The sequence below is a fragment of the Panthera pardus genome, unplaced genomic scaffold (genome assembly GCF_024362965.1).
Source record: "Panthera pardus isolate Hobbes unplaced genomic scaffold, ASM2436296v1 HiC_scaffold_12, whole genome shotgun sequence".
In the NCBI taxonomy this organism is placed as follows: domain Eukaryota; kingdom Metazoa; phylum Chordata; class Mammalia; order Carnivora; family Felidae; genus Panthera; species Panthera pardus.
In genome coordinates this window covers 31,055,736-31,081,374 of record NW_026526677.1, presented here as the reverse complement: position 1 = coordinate 31,081,374, position 25,639 = coordinate 31,055,736, and the positions used below count along the sequence as shown (strand labels likewise).

The 25,639-nt window shown below is 41.4% G+C and overlaps 2 protein-coding genes across 2 annotated transcripts in view; one reads left to right on the top strand and one right to left on the bottom strand.

Annotated features, from left to right (window-relative positions):
- Positions 1–4,839: 4,839 nt before the first annotated feature.
- On the bottom strand, positions 4,840–12,373 carry KCNA4 (potassium voltage-gated channel subfamily A member 4). Its single transcript, XM_019456590.2, has 2 exons — positions 11,975–12,373; positions 4,840–8,825 (listed from the first exon to the last, which is right to left on the bottom strand). The coding sequence occupies exon 2, from the start codon at positions 8,043–8,045 to the stop codon at positions 6,081–6,083; it is 1,965 nt and encodes a 654-aa protein (XP_019312135.1). The 5' UTR covers positions 8,046–8,825; positions 11,975–12,373; the 3' UTR covers positions 4,840–6,080.
- Positions 10,150–25,639, top strand: part of LOC109271052 (uncharacterized) — a 47,071-nt gene continuing 31,581 nt past the window's right edge. The window contains exons 1-4 of the mRNA XM_053900616.1: positions 10,150–10,409; positions 12,106–12,798; positions 14,549–14,664; positions 20,927–21,103. Coding sequence (XP_053756591.1) covers positions 10,150–10,409; positions 12,106–12,798; positions 14,549–14,651 — 1,056 coding nt within the window. The 3' untranslated portion in view covers positions 14,652–14,664; positions 20,927–21,103. The remainder of the gene's footprint in view (positions 10,410–12,105; positions 12,799–14,548; positions 14,665–20,926; positions 21,104–25,639) is intronic.

The following is a 25,639-nucleotide window of genomic DNA, read 5'->3' as shown; positions in this document are numbered from 1 at the left end:
TAAGTTAGCATTTCTGCCATTTTCACAGAAAATGTTAACTTGCATAATATCTCAGTAGCTCATTTCTGCTTTACAACACACAATAGTCACTCCTGGTTAACTCTGCTAATGGCAAGGAGATAGGGGAAAGGTTATTCCTAAATCCTTCATATTTCATTCTGAGGTACATAAACATTAATTTGAACAACAGATTTGGTTTTCCAAGTAGTTTACTTGGCTATCTAGTTTCAGGGTATTTGTTGTTTCTTTGTAGTATATTGTTTTCTGTTTACAATTTTGCATGTTTCTAGCCTGGCTATTGAAAGGGAGACCGTGGTTTTGAGCCTGAGTAAAGCCAACTCAGATGAGAAACTAGTTTTGGACAATCTGTACAACAGGTAATTTGCAAATCAGGAAGCAGAAGATAACTATTTGTGGATCAGCGATCAAAATCATTTAGCTCCTGGTACTCTGGATACAAATTCTCCTTCCAAGATACCAATGATGTTAAATAAATCAAAAACTTGACTGCAAATCAGCAACACCATGATCAGTGGATGTGGGAAAATCCCTCCCTAGACAACATTAAGATGCCTTCTTTAGCATTTTATTTCCTTGATATATCTATTCTGGTACCATTTCGTATTACCTACAGGCCTGAAAGGGAATATGTTGTAGCCTCACTTAGAGCCATAGCTCATTACTATATGCTATGTTTTTCAAAGCACCCAACTCATACCCTGGGATTAATTTATTTATCCGTAAATAAAGTAACCATATTTTCTGTACCTCAAATTGGGCCATATGGTCTGATATGTATTAGCATACTTTTTTATGAAGATACTGTAAGAAATTGGGACTGCTATGGAAACAGAGAACCAAGTCAGAAATAAAACTCATATCACAGTCCTAATCTTAATTTACATTTCAGAAGTACACATTCCCATTTACTGCAAAAATAGCTCTGCTTCCTTCAATCTTGAACACAAACCACTCCATCAACATTCTTTCAAATAGGAATACTGATCTTCGTACTAGAAAGTAGGATTGTTTTCTAACCTGTAACAGTTATATTTGTTTGGATGACCCTGTGTTTTGAGTCAAGCTTCTTTGCAGGCAGGAAAACCAAGAAGTACCTTTTGTCCACACCAAATGTCCCTTGCCGAATTCAGAATGACTTTTGGGTCAGGAAGATTTCCTGGAACGGGCCCCTTTGCCACTGAATGACAACCCGTAATCATTCTATACTGTATCAATAAAACACACACACACACACACACACACACACACACACACACACACACATAAAGAGGGATGTTACACTCTGCATCATGCACATCACATGCTCACCAAAAACTGTAAAACCAACCTAGGTGTATTTGCCACTTTACCTAGGAACAGCTGCGATGTGGTGGCTAAAGGTGCATCACAATCCTCAAAATCAACAACAGAGAACACCATTTCTGATTCTGTTGCGATGTGGAGATACTACTGTTTATGATTCCAGTGCAATTAAAATAACTTTCTACTGGCTAATGTTGACTTTCTAAAAACTGGATATATATCTGAACTCAAAAGTATTTTCCATAGTTATTTCTTATGCATAGATTGGATTCTATTTCAACAGATGTTTTATGAAAACATTTTCACAAAACTTCAGTGATCCTGTTTAAAACTAATTTGACAAGCTGGGGCACCTGGGTGGCTCAGACAGTTAAGTGTCCGACTTCAGCTCAGGTCATGATCTCAGGGTTTGTGAGTTCGAGCCCCACATCAGGCTCTGTGCTGACAGCTCAGAGCCTGGAGCCTGCTTTGGATTCTGTGTCTCCCACTCCCTGTAACCCCTCACCTGTTCATGCTCTGTCTCTCTTTCTCAAAAATAAATAAACATTAAAAACAAAACTAATTTGACAAGGAAAGCAGTGACACTCGTGAAATACTACATGTGCTTAAGCATAAAATGAGTTCCCTAGCATAGGTCGGAACACTTGTTTACTGACAAGACTGTACTATAACAAAGCAAGAAATCAAAATGTTTACTTACCAACTTTCACATGTATTCAACTGGAGACTGAGTTATTTTTTATTAAGGGAATCCCTTCCCTTTCGTTGTTAGAATAAAGAGCTTCAAAATACACCCTATTCATTCAGTTTCATTTACATTCTAAAAACTCAATCTCAAAATCTCTGGTTCTCTATTTAACCCAACAGTGAGATTTTAAACTGTTTTTGCTCTTATTACCTATGAAATCAAGACCGATATGATTTGAATACTTAGAAAATATCCAGCTAGTCTAATAACTTCCTTCCACTCCAGAGAATTTTGGTGCTAAAAGGAATCAATTGATAATGTAGCACAACAGCCTGGTTGTACACTTAAAAACAAAACAAAACAAAACAAAACACCTGAGAGTCAAGATGAAATGATGTGTCAATGTCAACGAGCCATCTCTCCACTCCCAGACCATCCATCATTCCTTTGGCACCCAAAAGCTCTATTTTGCAGAAATTAAAAGGAGTATTTAGTCCTCTTGTCTCCATAACTGGTCTGCAAAACTGTTCCCCTTTCAAACATTTAAAAGAGAGAACAATGTATCCACCCTTGAAAAAACTCTGGCTAGGATGACCTTCAAATATTGTACTTCTGGTAACATTATCATCTGAAAAGCAACTAGAGGATCCAAGGTTCCCAAAATTCAAATCTCTAAATGGGGCCACTTCTCTTTTATCTTACAGCCAAATGTGTGTGGTGGCCTCTGAGAGCAGAGTTTCCTAAATGTCAGTTACAAATAGCTTCTGAAAGCATATTACTCAGTAGATAAAATTTTTACAAATGGTACTAAAGCACCTTGCTTAGCTAGCTTTAACTTGGAAAAATGTTATACATTCACAGCTGCCGTTGACACTTTCTCTACCTTCACACATTCTCTACAAGAGAAGTGTTCCATACAAAAGTGCCCTAGACAAATCTTGAGGGCTTACATGCTTTCTTCTTAGTGTGGAATCAAGATTCAGACATCCTAAAATAAATGCATCTTGAAAGAAAATGCAAACCAACACACATGCATGTAGTGATAACCTAATATTTGCTTTGGAAGCCCATGGCTGTCACTTCTTGTCTGTATTACACTTAAAAAAAAAACTATGTAAGATACAGGAAAATCCCAGGATCCCAAAAGGACTATATTTCTTGAATTCACAGAATTATCAAATCTAATACATATCGGCTAAATTCATTATAACTTTCAGCTTTAAAAAGGAGCTGTGGTAGAAATGTAATACTTTTTCCCTTCCAAGCATAGCCAAATCATTGCCACTGGGATTATTGAATGTTCAATAAACATCCAATGCTGGATAGCATTTAAATTATCTAAAATATAATCTGACCTAGTTGGGTACAGAAAAAGATACATGGTACCTCACTCACAGAGTCAACTTTTTTACACCAGGACATGCCCAGGATCTTTCTTTCCCCCAAGTGAAGAAACTGTAGCAATTATTCAATGAGAGGCTATCTTGTATCTGCATATCCACTTCCTGTAAGGAGCTCAAAATTAAAGAAATTACCCATGATTTTCACGATATCCTAATAAAGCAGATGTAACTCCTGGGTTCTTTTTTTTTTTAACTTTTGTTTAATGTTTATTTATTTTTGAGAGAGCACAAGTGGGGGAGGAGCAGAGAGAGGAGGACAGAGGATCCAAAGCAGGTTCCTCACTGACATCAGTGAGTACATGAGGGGCCTGAACTCAGGCACCAGGAAATCATGGCCTGTGCCAAGGTCCCAAGCTCAACGGACTGAGCCACCCCGGTGCCCCATAACACAGGGGTTCTAATTCTTCTCTTTCCAGAGGAAGATTAAGCAATGTAGACATAACATCAGGCATTTATATGGAACTAGGCATTTCTGAGTTATCACATGTCATTTGCTTTCCATAACAATTCTGTGAAGTAATGAAAGCCTTTATGTGCCCTATTTTTTTTTTTTTTTTTTTTTTTTTTTTTTTACTAATGAGGAAATTGGGGTGTGGAGATTAATGGTGGCTTTTTCAAATGAATAGTGACCAACCCAGATAGCCTTACTCCTAGTCTGTTTGTTATATTTTTGCTTCAAATCCAAAATATATTAAAATGATGTCTTTGAAATCTTATTACAAGATTGCATATCCTTGTTTTATCATTCACTATTGTCCACTGGAGATCTTTGGTCAGAACATTCAATCAACTCCCCTGCTTACTGCCTTTCATTCTCCAACAGGTATTCTTGAAAGGTATTTTTCTTTAAGTGGTGGGGATGGGGTGGGGAGAAGGGTGTAGCTTTGCTTTTAAATCTAACATGGATTTATTTTGAATTTCAAATATCATTAAAGATTTATGTTATTATCAAATGATGGCCTGGGATTTAAAAGCTTGAGAAAAGCTATTCTTGATCATTCTTTTCTTCCTTTCTTTTTTCTTTTTTTTAAATTCACAGTTGTCAGAGTTCATTACGTGCTACATAGTATATTTTTCCCAAACCTCAGGACAACCATTTTATAAAGAATAGATGTTGAAGAAACATTAGAGAATAAGGCCTCTTATGCATTCTAAATTTGCTACTCTATATCTCATTATGACTTACTAGTGTAAGTCCGATTACTAGCTGTTACCTCACATTCTAGAACATCTTGTCATGATTTAAGTGCAGTTACATGTGTCACAAGTTCCCTTTACAAAACTGATAGCGATGGTGATATTGAAACCAAATGTTTGACACAATCCTTCTTTGTATCATTTTTAGCAAGTGGAATGCTAAATTCTGAGGTGAATCCCCACCCTGTGCCTTTATGCAGCTGCACAAAGAAAGAAACTTAATAAATCTAGCATTTACGTTGCACATTTAATAGAAAGCTCTTAAGCCATAATCACTGTAGCTGCTGGGCATCTTATTTTCTTCAAGAATTCTTTCAGTGCATGCATTAACTTTGGTTAAATTATTCTGCATTTAAAAGGCAGAAGAATAATTAAAATAGTATGGTTTCAGAAGCATCATTGTCACAGTCCAATTTCTAAAAGATTCTGTTGCTAAATTTTACTTCAGAGTCCCTTTGCAGATCAGTTATTTAGATTTTAAAAGAAGGGAACCATGTGCTGTTATCTGCGTGGCCATTAGTCTCACACAAAGAAGAGAACATAAAATAAGACTAAGAAATCATTCTTCCAATGATTGTCACTGAACTGTTACATTAGTAAACACTCACAGTAGGAAGTCTCTCTCAATCTCCATCATATAAAGTAGTGCAAAGGAAAAAAAAATTCCAGTCCTGTTATCTGTGAACAAAACTTGTTACATTTTCTCCGATTTCACTTCTTCCATTATTGTTAGGCATTTGCTGTCATATCTTCCCCCAAATTAATAATAAAATATAATCAATTTCTAAAGGCCCCTGAAGCCTTTTTAAAAGTTAATTTCCAGTTAAAAATAAACTTTAATTAAATCCAAGATAAAACTGTGACCTATATTCTATTAAATAATTCACTTTCCTTTTTTTTTCCCCTACACAGTAATTCTTACAATTTTTAAAAAACAACCATGGAATCCAAAGACATGAGATGCTATCAGAGCACTGATAAATGACTGCTCAAATTCATTAGTTCTTACATAGTAAATACTTCAAAATGCCAACTCTTCCCATCACTGCACAATTACTAACAATGTTGACAATTTACTTGCACATACACGCACGCAGCACATGTGTGCGCGCGTGCACACACACACACACACACAAACACACATATACCTTCTCTCCACAGAACCACCTTTACTTTTAACATCTTTTCCAGTTAGTGTGCAAAATTCTTGCATTCTAATAAAAAATATAAAGATAAGATTTGCTCCTATTTTAGCCTCCCTCTTCTCCAAGATGTATCATTTATTTGATATGTAATACAAGTTGAGTAACAATTGTCACGTATAACCATTAAATGGTGTACTACTATATGCATTAGATTCGTTTGCATATTTCATTTTCATAACTCCACTCTCTATGCATAAATATATTTGGAGATACTGGGGCTGGGGGGGGGGGGGCGGGGAGGCAGTGGCAGGTGGAGAACAAGATTCACACATCAGTCTCCACAGCCTTCGCATTAGAACAGTTGTTTTTATCTGTCTCACTGTCGTCCCCCTTTCCCTGACACTTCTCCTCCTTTGCACAGAGAGATTCCTTAACTCCTTCTTCCATCTCTAGATACTCTGACTTGTCCCCCAGGGAAGAAGAAGTAGAGCTCCGGAATTTCTTCAGCAAATTAGAAGGGAGGTATGGGCAACTGACTGCGTTCTGTGTCAGCTGTGTCTGTTCCTCATTCTCAGTCTCTCTGTGGTAGAAATAGTTAAAGTTAGAGACAATCACTGGCACTGGCAAAGCAATGGTTAAGACACCTGCAATGGCACACAGGGACCCCACGATCTTGCCCCCCACAGTGATGGGCTTCATGTCCCCATAGCCCACAGTTGTCATGGTCACCACGGCCCACCAAAACGCATCTGGGATGCTTTGGAAATGGGTGGTAGGTTCATCTGCCTCTGCGAAATACACAGCACTGGAAAACAGGATGACCCCAATGAAGAGGAAGAAGATCAGAAGTCCCAGCTCCCGCATGCTGGCTCTGAGGGTGTGGCCCAGGATCTGCAGGCCTTTGGAATGCCTGGAGAGTTTGAAGATCCGGAATACTCGGACCAGACGGATGATCCTGAGGATAGCGAAGGACATGGCCTGCTGCTGCTGACCGTTGCCACCCCCCTGCTGCTGGGCCAGATCAGTGCCCAGGGTGATGAAGTAAGGCAAAATGGATACAATGTCAATGATGTTCATGATGTTTTTGAAGAAGAGTGCTTGGCTGGGACAAGCAAAGCAGCGAACCACAAACTCAAAGGAAAACCAAACAATACAGACTGTCTCCACGATGAAGAAGGGGTCGTTGAAGATGGTGTGCCCTGAGTTCTCTAGGTGGGGTGCCGAGGTGTCATTCAACAACCCACTGTGCCCGCCTGCACTCAGTGCCATGATGAGATCCCTGTCGTCCCTAAACTCAGGTAAAGTTTCCAGGCAGAAAATGACAATGGAGATTAAGATGACCAGAACAGAGACGATGGCTATGCCCCTTGCTGGACTGGAACTCTCCGGATACTCAAACAGAAGCCAAATCTGCTTTTTAAATTCATTCTCTGGCAAGGCCCTGTCCTCCTCTTCTCTCACAAAGCCCTCGTCCTCCCGAAACTTGAGCAGGGCCTCCTCTCCCAACTGATAGAACTTCACCTCCTCAGTGAAGATATCAAAGGGGACATTGACTGGCCTCTTGAGGCGGCCTCCTGATTGGTAATAATATAAGATGGCATCAAAGCTAGGCCTGTTTCTGTCGAAAAAATACTCATTACGCAAAGGGTCAAAGTACTGAGTCCTCTTCTCAGGGTCTCCCAACAAAGTCTCTGGAAACTGGGCCAGAGTCTTCATCTGGGTCTCAAAGCGCAGGCCCGACACATTTATCACCACACGTTCACAGCAGTCACTGTAGCGGACTGAACTGTAGCCGCCGCCGCCCCCGTCATCCTGGGGCAGCAGGTCCGTGTAGGAACATTCATCACCATGGTCATCCTCACTATAGTAAAACCTTCCTTCCTCTTCCTCCTCCTCCTCCTCCTCCTCCTCTTCCTCTTCCTCACTCAGTTCCCTCAGAATCTTCTCCTCAGAGCCACTGGGCATCAGGTCGGAGCAATGAGGAAAGCTGCTCTGGCGGTGGTGGACTCTCCTCTTCTCAGGCCGCTGGCGCCTCCTCCTCCGACTACCCCGGCTGCCCTGAGGGTCATGGGAGGTGCAGGCCCCACGCGACTGGTGGTGGTGGTGGGAGCCCCCTCCAGAACCCCCACTGCCCTCCACAGCAGCTGTGGCAGCTGCCACGGCGGCTGCCGCAGCTGCCCTCGAGTGAGCAAGCCTCTCCCGCTCCCGTGCCCTAGCCTGGGCCGCGTAACCATAAGGCATGTGACTGTTGCACCCTGAGCTCTCCGCACTCACCATTGCAACCTCCATGGTGGTGGTTTTTGGAAATGGCTGGTTCCAGTTGTAGAAGAAGAAGAAGAAGAAAGAAAAATAGGGCAGCTTCTTTTGTCACCAAATGAAGGTAAGTTTGGAACCCTTAAGCAGATTGCTTGGAAGACTAAGGATATTTTCAGTCCAACTTTGCATTTTCTGTTTTTAAATCAGCACGCCCCATGCTCTCTGTTCCCAGGGATTCAACATTGCTCTCTGGAGCTTGGCTGGTCTAGATAAACAACCTAGCACTCTCAGGCCTAAGTCAGAAAATGTTGGGGTCTCCCAAACACCTGTTTCAGGGTGGCTGTTCAAATTTGGAAATACGTCTAGGGTGGTTGGTGATGATGCTGCAAGATTCAAAGGCAGCAAGTGTCTGACAGCCAGCAGTTGTGCCTAGAAAATGGAATATATTTTTCTGCCATGGAAATTGTCCAAAGCTCAGTCCATCAAATTTAAATAAAATGCAAATAAGCCTTTAGTCTTAGCACTTGCCTTCTAGTGATGGCTTGACCCATGTTAACATGTGGCTTGAAGTATGTCCAGCCATTGCTGCTCCAAGCCTATCAGGATGATTCTCCAGGTGCTCCCCTTAAGTTCATCATAGGCTTCCTGGACCCAGGGGCAATGCCAAGCTATTGAAAGAGGCAAAGACCTTGGGAGGTAGAGAAGGTACAAGATGAGGTGTCAGCAGGAGCAAACCCAGCTCTGAGGTCTCCATAGAAATCAAGGAAATGCAGAGCATCCTTCAGCTAAAATCATGCAGAAGAAGTACTTCACCTGAAAAAGGAAGGGAAATAAGCATAGGAGAAAAATAAAAAGAAGAATCAAATCATAAAGAGCAAACAGTGTTTCCTTCCCATATACTTCTTTTTCTTGTCCTCAAGCAAACCATATAAAGCACCAAGGGGCCACAAATTTCCAAGGAGTATGGGGCAGGTTGTTAAATCTCCTCCCTCACTAAACCATCCTTCTTCCCTTCTTCTTTGGTTATTATTTCGGCTCAGTCTATTTTCAAGGCAACTCAATTATTTTTCTTCTCTCCACTCTCGACCCACATGGCTCTTCCTTCAGCTCTCCCTTTCACTCATGCCAGGTCTTAATTCTCGCTGTCATTTTCTTCATGTCACAACAATAATGCTGTCACTTTATAGCTGCTTCCATCATTCAGTGATCTCAAGGCAGTTTTTAAAATTTCCACTCATCAAATATTTCTGAATTTAGTGCCTTTCCACCCCTCTCTGTCTTGATTCAGGATTAGAGCAGTTGGAAAAACCAGTTCTCTTTAATCCAGGCTCCATCACTTCCACAAGATTCAATCATCTCATCTATGAAGTGTGGGTCATAATACAACCTCCCCCATCCCACTTTGTAAGGTTTGAATGAGACAATGAATGTTGATAGAATAGCACCGACATAATGAATATCAATACACACTGGACAGTAACCTAAGCTTTTATCATCTATCTACACACCTCCAGACGTATATGTCCTTATACCATACTGTCTGAATTAGGGGAGGACAGAATGTGAGGACACCCAAAACATTTTGAGACTCATCAATGGCCTGTATTAAGTTGGCACTTCTTGACTCCCTGAAGCATGTCCCTGTTGTTGTTTTTCTGTTCCCCAGACTCCAGAACACTCCCTACCACCCACAGCCTAGGAGCTAATCCCAGTTTCCACTTCTCTGATAATCATCTTCTCTCCTTGCTGCTTCCTCCGTGTTCACCTCAATGCTTCCTCCTACACTCTTCTCAACAGACTATTTCCTTATGTTTTAAATCCCAGTTTGTGTGGACTTCATTTTCAGCCTGTCATACTTCCCCCCATAATTTCATCCATGATCTCCCATCTCCCAACTCCCTCTGCCTCTCCCTGACTCTCTCTGCCCACCTTTATCTCCAACGTGCCCACTTGCTGATCATGTCTTCCTTGCAGCCCCAATCTGGCTCCACCGTCACTTGGTAATCCTGGCCTTTCTTCTCAGTTGGCTCTCTCTAGGTCAGGCTAATTCATTTCCTCAGCCAGGACCTGTAAAAACTGCCCCAATCTCCTGTCTCCTATGCTTTTGCATTCACTGTGTCCAACAGGACTTCCAAGAATGCAGACAGTAGCCCAGAGACTTGGGGAGGATAATGCCAGTCAGAATCCAGGGCATCTACCAGGTTCTGTTACTGGAAGCACTTGGGAAGCAAGAGAAATGGCTTTCTGGAGCTATGAACAGGATTCAGCTCCTGACCACCTGCTGCTTCTTGCTGAATCCTGTCAGGCTAGAAGCCTAAACCTACCAGAGTTTTATGAAGTGACAAAGCAGAGAAGGGGCAAACAGAGGGCTTCCCAATCATCTCACACTCTCCTAGGGCAAGAAGTGAGCTTTATTGGGACACATAAAACCCAGAAAATACACTTCTGAAGGTATCTCAAATGACAAGCCCCTTCCTTTGCCAGACTCCTAACATCATCAAATACTCTGAAATGTTTACCCTCAGAAGGTCTCCAAACCTCTACTTACAAAACTACCCTGGGGTTACATTTATTCTGGAAGGTCAGGCCACCGCCTTTTAAAGACTTTCACAGGCCGAAGAGCCTGAGAGTTTGCTCAGTTTCTTTCCCAACTCCCTCAAAGCCGTTATAATACACTATGTAAATAAAACCCCGATAGAACCAAAGTGCCTGTATATTTGTGTACTATGCACACCCCTCTCCCAACTAATTGACTCCCAGAAGGTCATGAATTAGCAGGTCTTCCAATATCCCATCAATTCTGCAGGAGATAGAGACCTGCCCTCATCTGGCTCTACACTATTTACTTTATTTATTTATTTATTTATTTATTTATTTATTTATTTTATTTATTTTTGTTTGTTTGTTTTCTTCCTCCCCCACCTTACAAAAAGCAAATTACCTTCCTTTTAATTGGCTACCAGTTACCTCACTATCCCTAACCTAGGAGAAGATGATGATGATGATGAAAAAGAAGAAGGGGAGGGTGAGGAGGGACAAGCAGGGAGAAGGAAAAGAATAAGAAAAAAAGAAAAAGAATTAAAAAAAAAAAAAAGGAAAAAAAAAAACCTTCCACACAGCAAAACTCATTTTAAAAATCTCTCTTCCTTTCCAAGGTATTCCTGTTTCGGAGAATCTATTCAATCCGACTCCCAGGAGCCTTGATGGGGGAGACCTTTGCAGGGAAATTTCCCTTCCTCTTTAACACCATTAAACTAATAGGATTTAGCAGACTACCTATTCCCGAATCCCTGTGCCCCCCCAAACAACAGCCAAGCATGCCTCCCCTCCTCCTCTCACCCCCCAACAAGGAGGCTGTTTTCCTCTCTCAGTGCTAATTCCTGCAACTGGCTTAGGGTGGTACCTGAACCTATCAGAGAGAGAGAGAGAGAGAGAGAGAGCGAGCGAGAGGGATTGAATCAAAAAACCAACACCGTGAGAAATATACACTTCAACGCACGCCATTTATACAGTCCCTATGTGCTGCTGAAATGCTCGGAAAAGGCACGCAAATCCAAATGCTGGGAGAGACAGCAATTCAAACCCGTTCGCCAGCTGTTCCCAAAGAAACAGAACCGGTGAGTCTGGGATGAGGCAAAAGGATGCTAAATCTAAACCCCACCTCGTTGGGAAACGACATGTTTAATCGCGCCCTCCCCTCCAGACCTAGGTTCCCGCTCCGGCACATTAAGCAGGGCGCACGCACCCCATCCCCGGGGTTAGGAAAATAACAACTGTTGGCCCCCCGGAGCGCCGCGCTGCATCTGCACCTCCCTTCTTCCACCTCCTGGTTTATTTTTAACCGCCTTCCATTCATGTCCTTCTGCCACATCCCCCAATATTATTTATCCCTCAAATGTCCACTGTTTCTTAACAGCCAAAAGAGAAGAGTGGAGGAAAGAGAAGAGAGGTATCATACTCACCGTTCCCAGGCGGAGTGAAAAATAAATATAAAGAAAACCCCCGCTCGGTTTGTCTTTCCCCCTCAAGCTGCAACAGCTGGAGGAGGGGAAGAATGTTCTTGGGGGTAGAAGGAATCACTCCGGTGTGGCAGGTGGAAGCTGCAAAATATCCACGGAACAAGTTCTGTTGCCTGGGGGCACAGAGTCCTCGCTGCTGGAGCCCAGGGTGGGGATCAGGGCTGCCCCGAGGAAGACCCCAACACTTCTGGTTCCTCTGGAGTTCAGCACAGGTGGGCACGATTGGGAAAGGAAGTCAAGGTTCCCCAGAAAAAGAAAATCCTAGACAGCAGCGATCACTTGTTAAGCCCAAATTCCTCCTCCAATATCCATCCCTCTCCCTCTCTCGCTGGCTGCAGAAGCAGCACACGCCTCCCCTGGCCGGGAACGCGCGCCGGCCGGGGGCGGGGCCAGGGCCGTGCCGAGGGTGTGGCGTGCAGGCGGTCGCCTGGGGCACCTCCCCGCGCCGCGGGGCGGGAGCAGTCACGACGCCTGCACCGCCCGCCCCCAAGCTCGGACCCCGACGCCGAGGCTTCGGGGAGCAACAGGGAGCGGTTCCGGGAGCCCCTGGCCGCCTCCCCCAAAGGCGAAGCCCTAGTTTCCGAGGGAGAGGTGTCCGCGCTGGAGCTGATATCGGGGTCCCCACGGCAGAGCGGGAGCCCAAGACGGAGGTTGGGAGGGGAGACCTCGACGGGAGGTCCAGGCTCGCCGACCGGGTGCTTCTGCGCGGCTTCTCTCCCTGACCCGCTTTCTCTACAGCTCAGCGCACACACGCACCCGCATAACGGGTTTGTGGGTTTGTGGGGTTGGGAGCCCGGGTGCATCTCTAGCTAGGCCGCTAATCGGGAGCCCCCCAGTCGCCTATGCACGCGCCGATTCCCCTTGGTCTCCCCCTCCATTGCACGCTTGTCTGCCTCGACTGGCGGCGGCGGTGGGGGTGGGGGTGGGGGGTCGGGCCTCAGGGCGCAGAGGAGGCAGACTTTAAAAGTGTGCTTGACCCGGGTGAGGGGTGGATTGCAGAAATTGGAATCAGGCCCAGGTTAAGAGTTGCGCACCAGAGGCACGAGTCCAAGTGGAAGAGACTCAGAGGGCTCCCGGCCCGGGGGCGGAGGCCCCTGGAAAGAGTGCAGGAGCCCTCGGCGAACCTGTTGCGAAAAGAACACAACTCGGCCAGAGGTTTGGCTCCCGGGAGATCTTTATGGTAGAGGTCGGAGTTCTACACCACCTACCTTCACTGAACAGCAAAAACAAACGTAGTACCCCGTGGAACAAGCCAGAGCGCCCGCAGCGGCGTCCTCGCGGGGGCATGGACTCCTAGGTTGCTTATTAGGTATCAAGCATATGAAATGCCCCAAGACAAGGATGTAAAATTGCAATTCCCATACATCCACTCAAAGTAAGGTTAGCGGTGGAAGTGCGAATTTTTACACACACATAACCACCCAGTCTCCAGGCACCTTTCCAACTCCCTCTGATGGACCAGACAAACACTAGGACGCACACCAGGACTGCTGGAGTAAATCCGACCTTGGGCGGGTCACTTGGCGCTGAGGCGGCCACTGTCGGCCTCAGCTGGCAGCTTTGTTCGATGGCCCTATTGGGCCTCCTCCTTTTGTGGTGCTCGATTAATTATTAAGAGAAATATTCCCGAGCTGAATTATAGATATGCTCTGCTCTCACCTAACTGCTGTTGGCTCAGCGAAGGACACCTGGAGGACTTCTTTTCGTTGTCTGATTTTTTCTAAATCTTTTAAAATAATAAAATAATAAAAATAAAATAGCTAAAAAATTCACATTATAATCAGTGGAAGGAAAGAAAGAAAGAAAGAAAGAAAGAAAAGAAGAAAAGAAGGAAAGTAAAGGACAGAAGAAAGAGGAAGGATGGAAGGAAGGAAGAAGGAAAGAAGGGGGGGACAGAGAGAAAGAACTGATGTGCGTGGTGGTTTTCCTAACTTCTTCTAGCTAGTACACCTTGAATTTTTGTCCTGAATAAATTTACCTGTGATCTTCTGGCCTCAACCAGGGGAGGAGGAACTGAGAGAAAGGTACCTCCACACTGGCTCAAGTGAGGTTTCATTAAGGCAAGTACGGAAGGTGGACTGCTTCAAAAGTAAAAGTGATCACGTGCTCTGGCCTGAACCCTCCCTCTGTACCTCTATAATGTGATGTAGACACTGTACAGTTTCACACATACCAAAAGCAGATATTTGAGCTTATTGCTGTCTCATGAGAAACATGTTTCTTGGGATGGTAGAAAGCAGGACTGAGAACACAAGATCTTGGGACTGGTTTCCCAAAAGCGATTTGTGAGACCTATCCAGAGCAACTGTGGAATGCTTTCAGAGAGATGAAAACAGAGAGCGATATGAAGTACAAAAGATGACAGCTATATTGAAGTTTGGGTATTTTAATTGGATCATGTTAAAACTTTATGAATTATGCCTCCGTGTGCCCTTTCTTGTTTGTTCCTTTCATGGCCCAGAGAATTTTAAGATTTAAAAATGTCTGAGGACTTTATAAATACTTTGTACTTCTTAGGTATCGGGAATCTGAATTACAAAGCACCACAGTGAGAACACAGCTGACGGAAAACCACTCTCACCAAGACAGTCATTCAGGTCATACAAGGAGGACTTATTGAGGACTCGATCGAGGCAAGTAACACTCATCGAGTACCCACCTAATACCTGGCTCTGTGTAAGTTCTTTGCATGCATATTGTCTAATTTTATCTGCATAAGGAAACACGTTATATGGTAGGTACTATTTTATTTACATTTTACGGAGAAGGAATTGAGGTTTACAATGGTTAACAAACTTGCCTAAAAGTTATATAGCTAACTATGTAACAGAACTGGGCCTTAGCAGGATGGACCCCGTGTTAGTGATGTAACACCATGTGTTCTGTGCCCATTTGTCCTCACAAAGGAATGGCTGTTTCAGATACATAGATTATGAAACAAGGGGGTATGTGCTATGATGAATGTATGAGAGTGGTGTTCCGGGGATACAAAGAATAGAGTAGCATCTAATTGGGGGAAGCAAGGAAAGATTGACCAGGAAAGGGGAAATGTGTCTGAACAATGGCGAGAATAAAGTTTATGCAGGAATGTGTCATCAGGGTGAACCAAGAGTAACTAGAATATGGGGCGCCTGGGTGTCTCAGCTGGTTAAGCTTCAGACTTTGGCCCAGGTCATGATCTTGCAGTTTGTAAGTTCAAGCCCCATGTTGGGCTCTGTGCTGACAGCAGAGCCTGGAGCCTGCTTCAGATTCTGTATCTCCCTCTCTCTGTTACTCCTCTGTTCATGCTCAGTCTCTCTCTCTCTCTCTCTCTCTCTCTCAAGAATAAATAAACATTAAAAAATTTAAAAAAAAAAAAAGAGTAACTAGAATCTGATTGATAGGTGGGGTCCAACTGGGAAGAACATTCTGCTCCCCAGCCTTCACCCATCTCCCTCTCTCTCTCTCTCTCTCTCTCTCTCTCTCTCTCACACACACACACACACACACACACACACACACACACACACACCTCTTTGCCCTTTCTTTATAAAGCAAATGAGAAACCTTCCATTTCTCTCCCTGAAATTCTCTTAAAGAGTCCCAGAAATTCACATACACAGTAGCAGAAAGATTTTTTGCTTGTGACCAACAAAATCTACCTTGTCTCAGTCCCCGAAATCTATTTTCCTTGGAGAGGAAAAACTCATTTTTTAACCTTTCTTAGTCATTGACTAGTCAACATTCTTTAAGCTCCTCATCTCCAAATACACCTTTTACCACAAATAATTTCTCCCTGGCTTTGAATTCTCTCAGTGGTGGTACATATGTTCCAGACCACACTATGAAGTCTTTGTTTATATAGAAATGGGCAAAGGGCATTAGATCTTCCTTTGTACAAAGCAGATAGGAGGCCCTGAGGGATACAAACTAAGTCCATTATAAATGTTTTTGTTCTCTTTGGGGACTGTGATCCCCAGTGAATTGCAATGTTCTATTTACTTCTCTCTCTCCCTAAGAAGCCTTCAACCCTTCCCTGAAAATAGGCACTGTATCCCAAGCAACCAGTGCAAAATACCTGACCCAGAGTAGGCACTGGATAAGAATGTAATAAAATGAATGAATAATGGAAGAGGCTGGCTTTCGTTTGCCAAAAACGTTCAGCGCGTGTGTTGGGAGAAAAAAAAAGAAGATGGTTTTTTGCCTGCTTACTCCCAGCCTCTCAACTATCTGACTTTTAAAATTCTGAAGGATGTGAAAATAAAGTCCTAGGAAAGTTGATCTCATGCTTCCCATTCCCAAATTTATGGATGTGGATGTTCTGTTCTGCCCATATAATTCCTTATAAAATGTAGATCACTCAGCCAGTTTTTCCTTATACATGGATTTTCAATGACTGTCCATTACCATTCCCCATTCCTGATTCCATCTTATCCATATCAGTACTGGTGAGGTCTTAAGATGTAAGAAAAGCATATTTACTTTTTTTGACAATGAGGAAACATCATCCCTGCAGAGGAAGACTGACTACTTTCTTCCTGACTTTCTGATCACAACATTGCCCCAGGCACAATGGGCAGCAGGATATCCTGCACCTGCCTGGGGAGGACGCCTGTGGTCTAGAAGGTGCAAGATGAGTCAACATACTTCGGTGGTAGGGGTCTGTCTGGTAGAAGTCACACAAGGGGCAGAGAGAAGCAGTAACGTAAGTGAAGCTAGAAAGAAAAGTCCTAAGCCAGAAGGAGCCCCAAGGCAAAGGCTAACTGGACAAGAATGGCACTTGTGAGGATAAGCAAAGATAAGCAGACCACATTATGGTTTAGGAAAGGAAAGTGAGGGTGGACGTGGATATGCCATGCTCAAGAGTTGGAACTAGGGTCTGTGACAAAACACTGCATAAAAGGATTCACAACCCTTCTTTTATCTCTACATGCAGGACAGATGGGGTTCATACGCATAGTGCATTGCCCTAGGCAAACTTAGATCAGCAGTGGCAGCATCTACTAAAAAGACTGAGTTACAAGCATTTCTGGTCTTCCTGGCTGCAATGGTATCCCTTTCTCTCCATCTATGAATGCATCTCGGAGGCCAAGTGAGTGAAATTGAGTTGGCATAGTCTAAATTATCTCTGAATAGTTTTCTAAATGCAAATCCATCAAAAATGTCCTTTAATTGAAGCAAAGCACCCCACCTTGAACAGTGCACTGATGTGGGGTGACATCCCCTCTGTCAGATCTACTCTTCCACAGTGAAGTACAGTCTTCCTTTTAGCTCTTTGTTCTGCTTTCCTTATACCTAAGTGGAAAATAGGGCAATTGTGGAGACTCACTCAAATAAACTTAGGTGCAAAATAAAAATCACCCACAACCTTGTCTTGGCACCAATCAGGAGCAAACGTGGGGCAGAGGTGAATCAAGTGAGGTTTAGGTATAGAATGGTGTTATTTCCTATAGACACTACCACCACCATGCCTTTTGTAGTAACTTCTATTAGTTTACATCAAGGAACTTTCCCATATACCTACATATAGGCCTTTTCATAAAAATAAGAGGTCATGGCATACTTCCTGCCAAAACTATGTTCCAAACCCCCCAGAATCCCTTTTAAATTCAGTCAATAACCATGGATGGCTTTTTATTCCTTGCTACCAGAGAACCTATAATGAAACAGAAGTTGTAACTGAGGACAGCACATCCTGCCTTTTAGAGAATAAGCAGCAGAGTGTCAGACCCTGGGGAGGAATCTGGGAACTACATTTACAAATCAGGACACCTGGGGATAGCAATCATCATCGCCTTTTATGTAAATGTGAGTGGAATTCAGATTGTAGAACTGTGAACATTTCTCTCTGCCCAGGGCTATCTTCTTAACCCCTAGAAGAGCCCCCTACTATCCATTCCCTAGCCCTTTGGGGGAGCATGTGCTAGATAAGAGCTTTCTGACAATTAACCACATCAGAAGGAGAGGTATTCAGGGTGATGGCATCTTGGAAGAGGTGTGTAAACATTCTTATGATGCAGAACAGAGGCCTATTATGAGCTTTGGTGATGCCTGTTCTAGGGAGTGAATGGTGTTGATCAAAATCAAACTGGGGGAGTAGGGGAAGGAGTCAACTCTTACAGCAGAATCTAGCCTTTCCTATTTTAAGAGGCAGAGAGAGAGAGAGTGCACAAGAGGAGGGAGGGAAGGGGGGGGAGAGAGAGAGAGAGAGAAGGAGAGAGAGAGAAAGAATCCTAAGCAGGCTCCGTATTGTCAGTGCAGAGCCCAACGCAGGGCTCAGTCTCATGACTATGAGATCATGACCTGAGCCTAAACCAAGAGTAGGACACTTAACCCACTGAGCCGGGCACCCCTCCAGCACACTAATTCTAACAGCATCTTGCCAGATTGTTTTTAAAGTCTTGGGAAATCTTTGGTACTCTTACTTTTACAGGACCTTTCTGGCATTGTATCTAGCATATTTAAAATGCTTACACATTTCATATTAAAGGTTATGTCAACTATTTTACAATTGAGTTGCAACTGACTAGTAGACAGTATTATACTGACATTTCACAGTATTTTTCCCACTGTATTTCAGAGCTAATCATTTCATTTTCAGAGCATAAACACTTCATAACCTTGTGAAAAGCTTATAGGCACAAGTCATGGCCCAGAAACAAACTATAATCCCTGAACAAAGAAGTAGCTCCTTGATTAGTATCAAGTATTTTAAGATTTTTGGCTTTTTAAGGAATTATTAACTAATCTCATTGGCTGATAAAGTCTGGATGAAAAGTATCCTCCTTCACCTGTTTATTTGCGTATGAATATATGCTGACGTATGTGAATGCATCCTGTGTTTATGTTGTCTTCTATGTTGTGTGTAAGCTATAATGGGAAAGCTAATTATTAAAGTCTGCAAACGCACCCAGAGGCTACTGTGAGCGATGCATCCAAAAAAAAAAAATCTAAAAATAACTAAGTAATAAATAACCATTTGCAGATGGGAATTGTTCATGCAGTTTTCTAAACAACGGCAGATTTCTTTAAGATATGTTTTTTTTTTTTAATTTTACTAAGTGTACTAAATCTTCTGTACTTAAAAGGCAGATAATTTGAATAAGAGTGACATAAAATTGACTGCCTCCAAATTAGAGTTATTTTTAAGACAATATCAAACCATCGCTTTCATCTTAAAATAGCTTTACACATGCATATTCTATGTTAGTTAAAAGCACGAAGAGAGTCATTTCTGAAAGGCAGGGCAATTTTTTTAGCAATTATATTAGCAACTATTTTAGAATACTACAATTGCTAAAAATGTAAGGGCTACTCTTCAAAATAATATCATGATTGCTTAGTGTTATATTTGTTCGGGTTCACATGAAATAAAAAAATAAAAATAAAAAGGATAAAAAAGGAGACTAAACTAGAGCTACAAAGTTCATTATAGTCTGGGAATATGTTGCAGAAATAGTCAGAAAGCTGCAGTTTTCAGCAAGGAAAGATGAAAGGAAATTAGGGATTCTTAGGAGGGGTGACATTCCAAACTTTGCAAACAGTTAAAATAGTACTACTAACCAAAATTTAAAATCATCATACAGAGTGGGCTTGATATGTGATAATATGAAACAGTTTATTCCATCCAGGATGGATTCAAAGTATTTGGCACAATCTTTCAAGAGAACTCCAGTTCACATGGCTTTTTACCATCACTAATGTATATATAGTTAGTGGTCTGGTCACATGCTCCAAACTTAGCTCAACACAGACCCTGCACTAATAACATACTTAATAACACAATTAATTTTCCTGTTTGTAAGGCAGTGTACATCCATCAAGTGAGAAACTTTGGGTCTGGTATTAAGCTTAAAGAAAAAATTAGTATAATCTCCTCTTCCACTTGGGGAAGTTACTAAATATTTCATTCCTAAATGAATGTGATATATGCAAAAAATAATTTCACTTGCTTACAGTGATATATAGGTTACAGATTAAAAGCACAGCCTCTAAAATCAGTAGATATCTATCTATTATTAGATGTATGAGCTTGATTAGGTTTAAACTTTCTAAATGTAACATTCTCATATACAATATGAGAATTGCACCTGCTGTTTATTATACTTAACACTTATAACTCAGAGAAAACATAGCTATTTTTATTAAACCAAAAATATTATGTACTGTCATTTGCCAAAGATTTGCCTAAATTATGTGAGCTTGAAATCGTAAAACATTTGATTTTATTTCTGTAAAGGTACTTTTTAAATCTAGCACATTGAAAGTCTTAGTAATTCAATTTCCTTAATTTCTGGGAATTTTAGGGATATTCAATTATATATGCAATAATTTACCTCTAAGCCTATCAGAATAGAACTCCTTAAAGAGATCTTATAATCAAATTCAGTAATTTCATCTGAAAATAGGAAATATTATATAATGAAACGCAAAAGCCTTTCTAAATGACAGACATAAATATCCAAAGAGAGAAAAGAAAACATAGCTTTAATTCCAAAATTTCAGTCATAAGGGCGCTTGAATGGCTTAGTCAGTTAAGCATCAGACTCTTGATTTTGGCTCAGGATGTGATCTCATTGTTGTGGGATTGAGCCCCATGTTGGGGCTCTGTACTGAGTGTGGAGCCTGCTTAAGATTCTCTCATTCCCTATTCCTCTGTCCCTCCCCTCTCAGACTCTCTGTCTCAAAATAAATAAATGTTTTAATAAAATAGAATAAAATTTCAGTCACAGGTCAAACAGAAACACAAAATTCACTGATCCACATTAATAAGCTATTCCTTTCCCAGTGGGCATAAGTTCTTAATTAATTTGAACTCAGAAAATAGACAAACAGAAAAGACTAACAAACCAGAGTCTCTTACTGTCTTTCACATGAAAGAGACAAGATTTCTACAAATCATTAATTCCTTTACAGAGACCACCAAAAGAAGACCACAAAACCATAAGAAGCTGGCCACAGAAATCAAGCTGGCACCTTACCCTGCTACCTGTGGACATGAGTCCATAGCACAGAAATCAGACTCACCACTGGGTCTCCAATCATTCTTCAGGAGCAGAGCACAAAAGGGGTACCAGAGGCTTCTCTACCTGGGTATGTAAACAGGGACCCAAAAAACCGAGATCTGGTCCTCTCTGAGTTACAGCACCAAACTGTGAAAGACAAATACACCAGCCAAGGAGATTATTTTATGTAGAGTATTACAATAGCAAGAATATTCATTAATAAGGAATGTCTCAAAGAACAAAAGGGGACCTGGGACTTTTTAGTGGCAAGTAAGCAAGAAAGTCATCCCAGACTTTATGGGAGTCCTGAGAGAGGACAGAAATGGGTCTTCTCTCAAGACACACCAGTGCAGGGTGCAAAGTGGTCCTTAAAGGGTGGGAAGATTTCCAAACCATTCTTATTTTCCAGAACCGAAAGGGCTCAGATAAAGTTCAGCATTATCACATTATCAGTTTTATAAAACGTTTACTCATAAGGGGAAAAGTGTCAGCAATTATTGTTGGAGGGCACAGTACACTTGGCAGTGTAATTTACATATTCTGCATAGAGTCAAATACTGACTATCCTTTATTACCTGTAGGATGCTGGGGAAATTACATAATTTCTCTGGTTTTTAATTTTCTTATCAGTTTATTGGACGTAGAAAGTAGTGGTCTCTTCGTAAAGCTGTTGTGAAGATCAATTATCACAAAGACGAAAAATTCAAAGACCAGGTTTTCACCGCTTGCACTCACAAACAGTGGTTAACTATCATTGTCATCACCACTTAGAACTGAGTGAATGCCGTAAAACAAGAGGTTACTGTTTTTTTCCTAAAATCCACTTGGTGAAGTAAACATTTCTAAAGCATAAGGATTTACTTTTTTATTTTCCCAATTGGCTTGGTAATTTTAACAGAAACTTTGGTACTTCTTAATATAATATTTAAACATTATTGTCACTTCATTGAGATAGAGGGAAATTTTGAATTTATTTCTTTAAAAAATTCTGTTACTGTAGAGGAAGCAGGAGATAAGCTGTTCCCTAAATAATTAACTGAATCTTAACAAATTAAACCAAAATCAAAGTTGGAGAAAACTAAATGACGCTAATGATGTTGTGTTAAAATTCGTAATTCTGCTGTTTTCCAACTGAGCTGATGTAAACTAGAACTGATTGAATGTAGTTTGAGAAAGATAATGTTTAACTTCTTGTCATCTTCTTTTCCTTTTAATGAGTGAAATTAATGGTAAGGAAATTTTGCTAGATCACTGACTATGGAAGGACAAAGGTTTTCCTGTTGAAGAGTAGCAAATAAAGCAGTCCTACAAATTCTTGAATGACCAGGCAATTCTCTTCCTCTACTTAGAGCTTGGAGAGCTTTGTCACAGGGTTCAGAGTCTGTATCTCTTTCAGTTCTCAGCCTCCTACTGATGCTATTAATGCTACCTAATTTAATGACCTTTACAATATCAAGAAGGAAAATAATTTATGCTGATTTCCTTGACTCCCTACCTGTGATGAGGACAGATTTAAAAGGGGGGGAGATGGTGAGATGAGGGAGCATTTTTTTCTCATTCTGAGCTGAGTCTCTCAAGCACTTTACATCCACATTGCAAAGGCCTTTGAGGTAATACCTGTTTGCTAAGTGGACCAAACTTAGAGCTTTGAGCTAAAGAGCTCTTCAAATCATCCAGTACATTTAGTATATTTAAAAACAAGACAAACATTTTATTCCAAGAACTGAGCATCATAACAGATGATTATAAGAAAGAAGAGTATGGCCATAAGAAGATTCAAATCTACCTAAATGCTTGAGAAGACAAAGCCAACCTTTACATGACATTGTACTAAATATATAACATAATATATAAGTTTCTCTGGTTTCTGAAGTCCTTTGGTTCAGATTCTGATTCTATCACTGATAGACAATACGCAGTTAACTGTAAACTTCCTTTTCTTCATCTGAAAAGCGAGAATAAAGGAAGTATACACATTGCAGAATTGCTTTGAGGATTAAAGAGAAAATTCAATTGATTAGCTCAGTTCTTGGCCCATGGTAAGTACTCTAAGAAATGTTAGTCACAGTAGTAGTAAAATAGTACATATATGTATAGAATAAAAAATTTATATATAGACCACATGCATAGTCTATAATTAGCAAATCTGAGAGTATATAATTAAATAATATGTATGGTGGCACAGATATAAATGTAATAGCAAGTCAAAGGAAGGAAGAACAGTGGGGATATCCTTTGGAAAATTAATGTTTTTTCTACCATGCCTGGCAACTAGTAAGCTCTTGATAAATGTTAGATGCTTTTATTATCACTGTTATTGATTGTGGTAGGCTTTGTAGAGGAGGTTAAGACTGGAGTTGAACCTTAAAGAATGGGTGAGATAAGAGTAGCAAAAAGGACTCTCAAATGAAGATAATTTCAGGACTGAGGTATCTGATGTGGGAATTAGCATGACACAGCCTGTGAAGATAAGACACTGGTCTGAAGAAAACCAGTGAGGATATCCTCCAATTTATCAATAAGGCGTTTTCATTATCTTCATTAATAATCCTTATAGTGTTTGAGTGCCTGTTACTATATGTAGTAAGCTGAACCATAGCCCCTGGTCCTTTGTGTCTTAATCCCCAGATCTGTAAATATTATCTTATTTGGAAACAAGGTCTTTGCAGATGTAATTAAGTCAAGGATCTCGAGATGAGGAGATCAACCAGATTACCCAGGTGAGCCCTAAATCCAGCAAATATCCCTATAAGAGAAACACAGGAGAGGCCCACAGAGAACAGGATAAGGCAATATAGCCATGGAGCAGAGACTGGAGTAATGCGGTCACAATCTCAGGACTACCAACAACCACCAGAAGCTAAGAGAAGCAAGGAACAAGAACTCCCCTTGAGACACATTGGGTTTGAACTTCTGACCCCCATAACTTTGAAAGCATACCTTTCTATTTATTGGTTTGACAAACAAAGCTGTGGTATTTAAAAAACAAACAAACAAACAAACAAAACCCAGCCACACTGAAAATGAGTACACTATGCCAAACATTTACTTTATTCACCCTAAGCCTTCTACAATCTTCTAAAATACAACATAAGTGTTATCATCACCAGTTACAGTTGCTATAGAAATATTTAATAGGCACTACAGAGATATTTAACAGGCACATCTAACCTAGTCTAAAGGAAGAGTCAAGAAAAACTTCTCTTTCTTTAAAATGTTTATTTATTTATTATGAGAGAGTGTGCATGCTCTGGGGAGAGAAGGGGCAGAGAGAGAGAGCAGAGAGAGAATCCCAAGCAGGCTCCCCAACACATCCCACAAACTGTGGGCTACATCCCACAAACTGTGAGATCATGACTTGAGCCAAAATCAAGAGTCCAATGCTTAACCAACTGAGCCACCTAGGTGCTCCAAGAAAAACTTCTTAAAGGAAGAAATGTCTAAAGTTCAATTAATTATATGGGTAGGAGTTAGCCTATACAAGAACTGAGAGCCATGACAAGCAGGTGGAGGGCCTAGATGAAAGGATGAAGGACTGAACAAAGTTTGGAGAGGTTGGGGAACAGTAGAAAGAGTATCTTGGATGGAGCACTAGGGTTTGACCAAAGGTGGAGGATCTGCCTGAGCCTGGGTGGGCTTCCTGGAAACAGAGGGAGGCAGGCTAGAGGAGAGGAAGAATCTAGGAGATTCTAATAACAAGGAGAGATCAGAATTTCTTTGTTTTATCAGCTAGCCTTTTGATAAATAATAGATAGGCCTGGATTATTTTAAAGCCGTGCAGGTGTGGAAGGGGTAGGGGGAGAGAAAGGGGATAAAATACACATGGAAATCGGCATATGCTCTCCAGGGTTTTGCAGAAACCAGTTGGTAGCCCCCAAAGAAAATCAATAACCACTGCTTCTATTTGTGGCTCTGTTTCCACAGAAACGTGTTTGCGGGTGAATTTGGAAGGCAGATTTACAATGCCAAAACCACCAGTCCAAAAAGGAGAAAAATTCAGTTCAAATAAACTTTTCACTATAGTAACAAATGTTTGATTTTACTAACATTTTTCCATTTAATTAACTGAATTTGGAGAGGATTATCCAATAAACTCAGCCATGCTCCTGTAGGCACAATAATAATGAAATCTGGGAGCAATATTAGCTTCAGTATAAGCAGAGTATGCAAAAGCTGGTAGGAAAATGTTTGGCTGGCCTGTCAAGTTGAACCTATTTTCAAAAATAATGAATATAGTCAAACTTTAGGGCACTACACTAGTGAGGTTAATACTGATTAAAAGAAAAAAAGTCTCACTTGTGCTTTTGTGTCTTCCTAAATTTTTTTTTTAATCTTTATTTATTTTTGAGAGAGAGACAGAGACAGAGACAGAGCAGGGAAGGGGCAGATAGAGAGGGAGACACAATCCGAAGCAGGCTTCAGGCTCTGAGCTATCAGCACAGAGTCCGACGCAGGGCTCGAATTCAGGAACTGCCAGATGATGACCTGAGCCAAAGTCGAACACTTAACTGACTGAGCCACCCAGGTGCCCCATGCCTTCCTAAATCTTAAATGCTGTACCATATATGTTGTAGATGCATGGTAAAAATGTTCTTGAAATTATCTGCCAGTTATTCATACATGA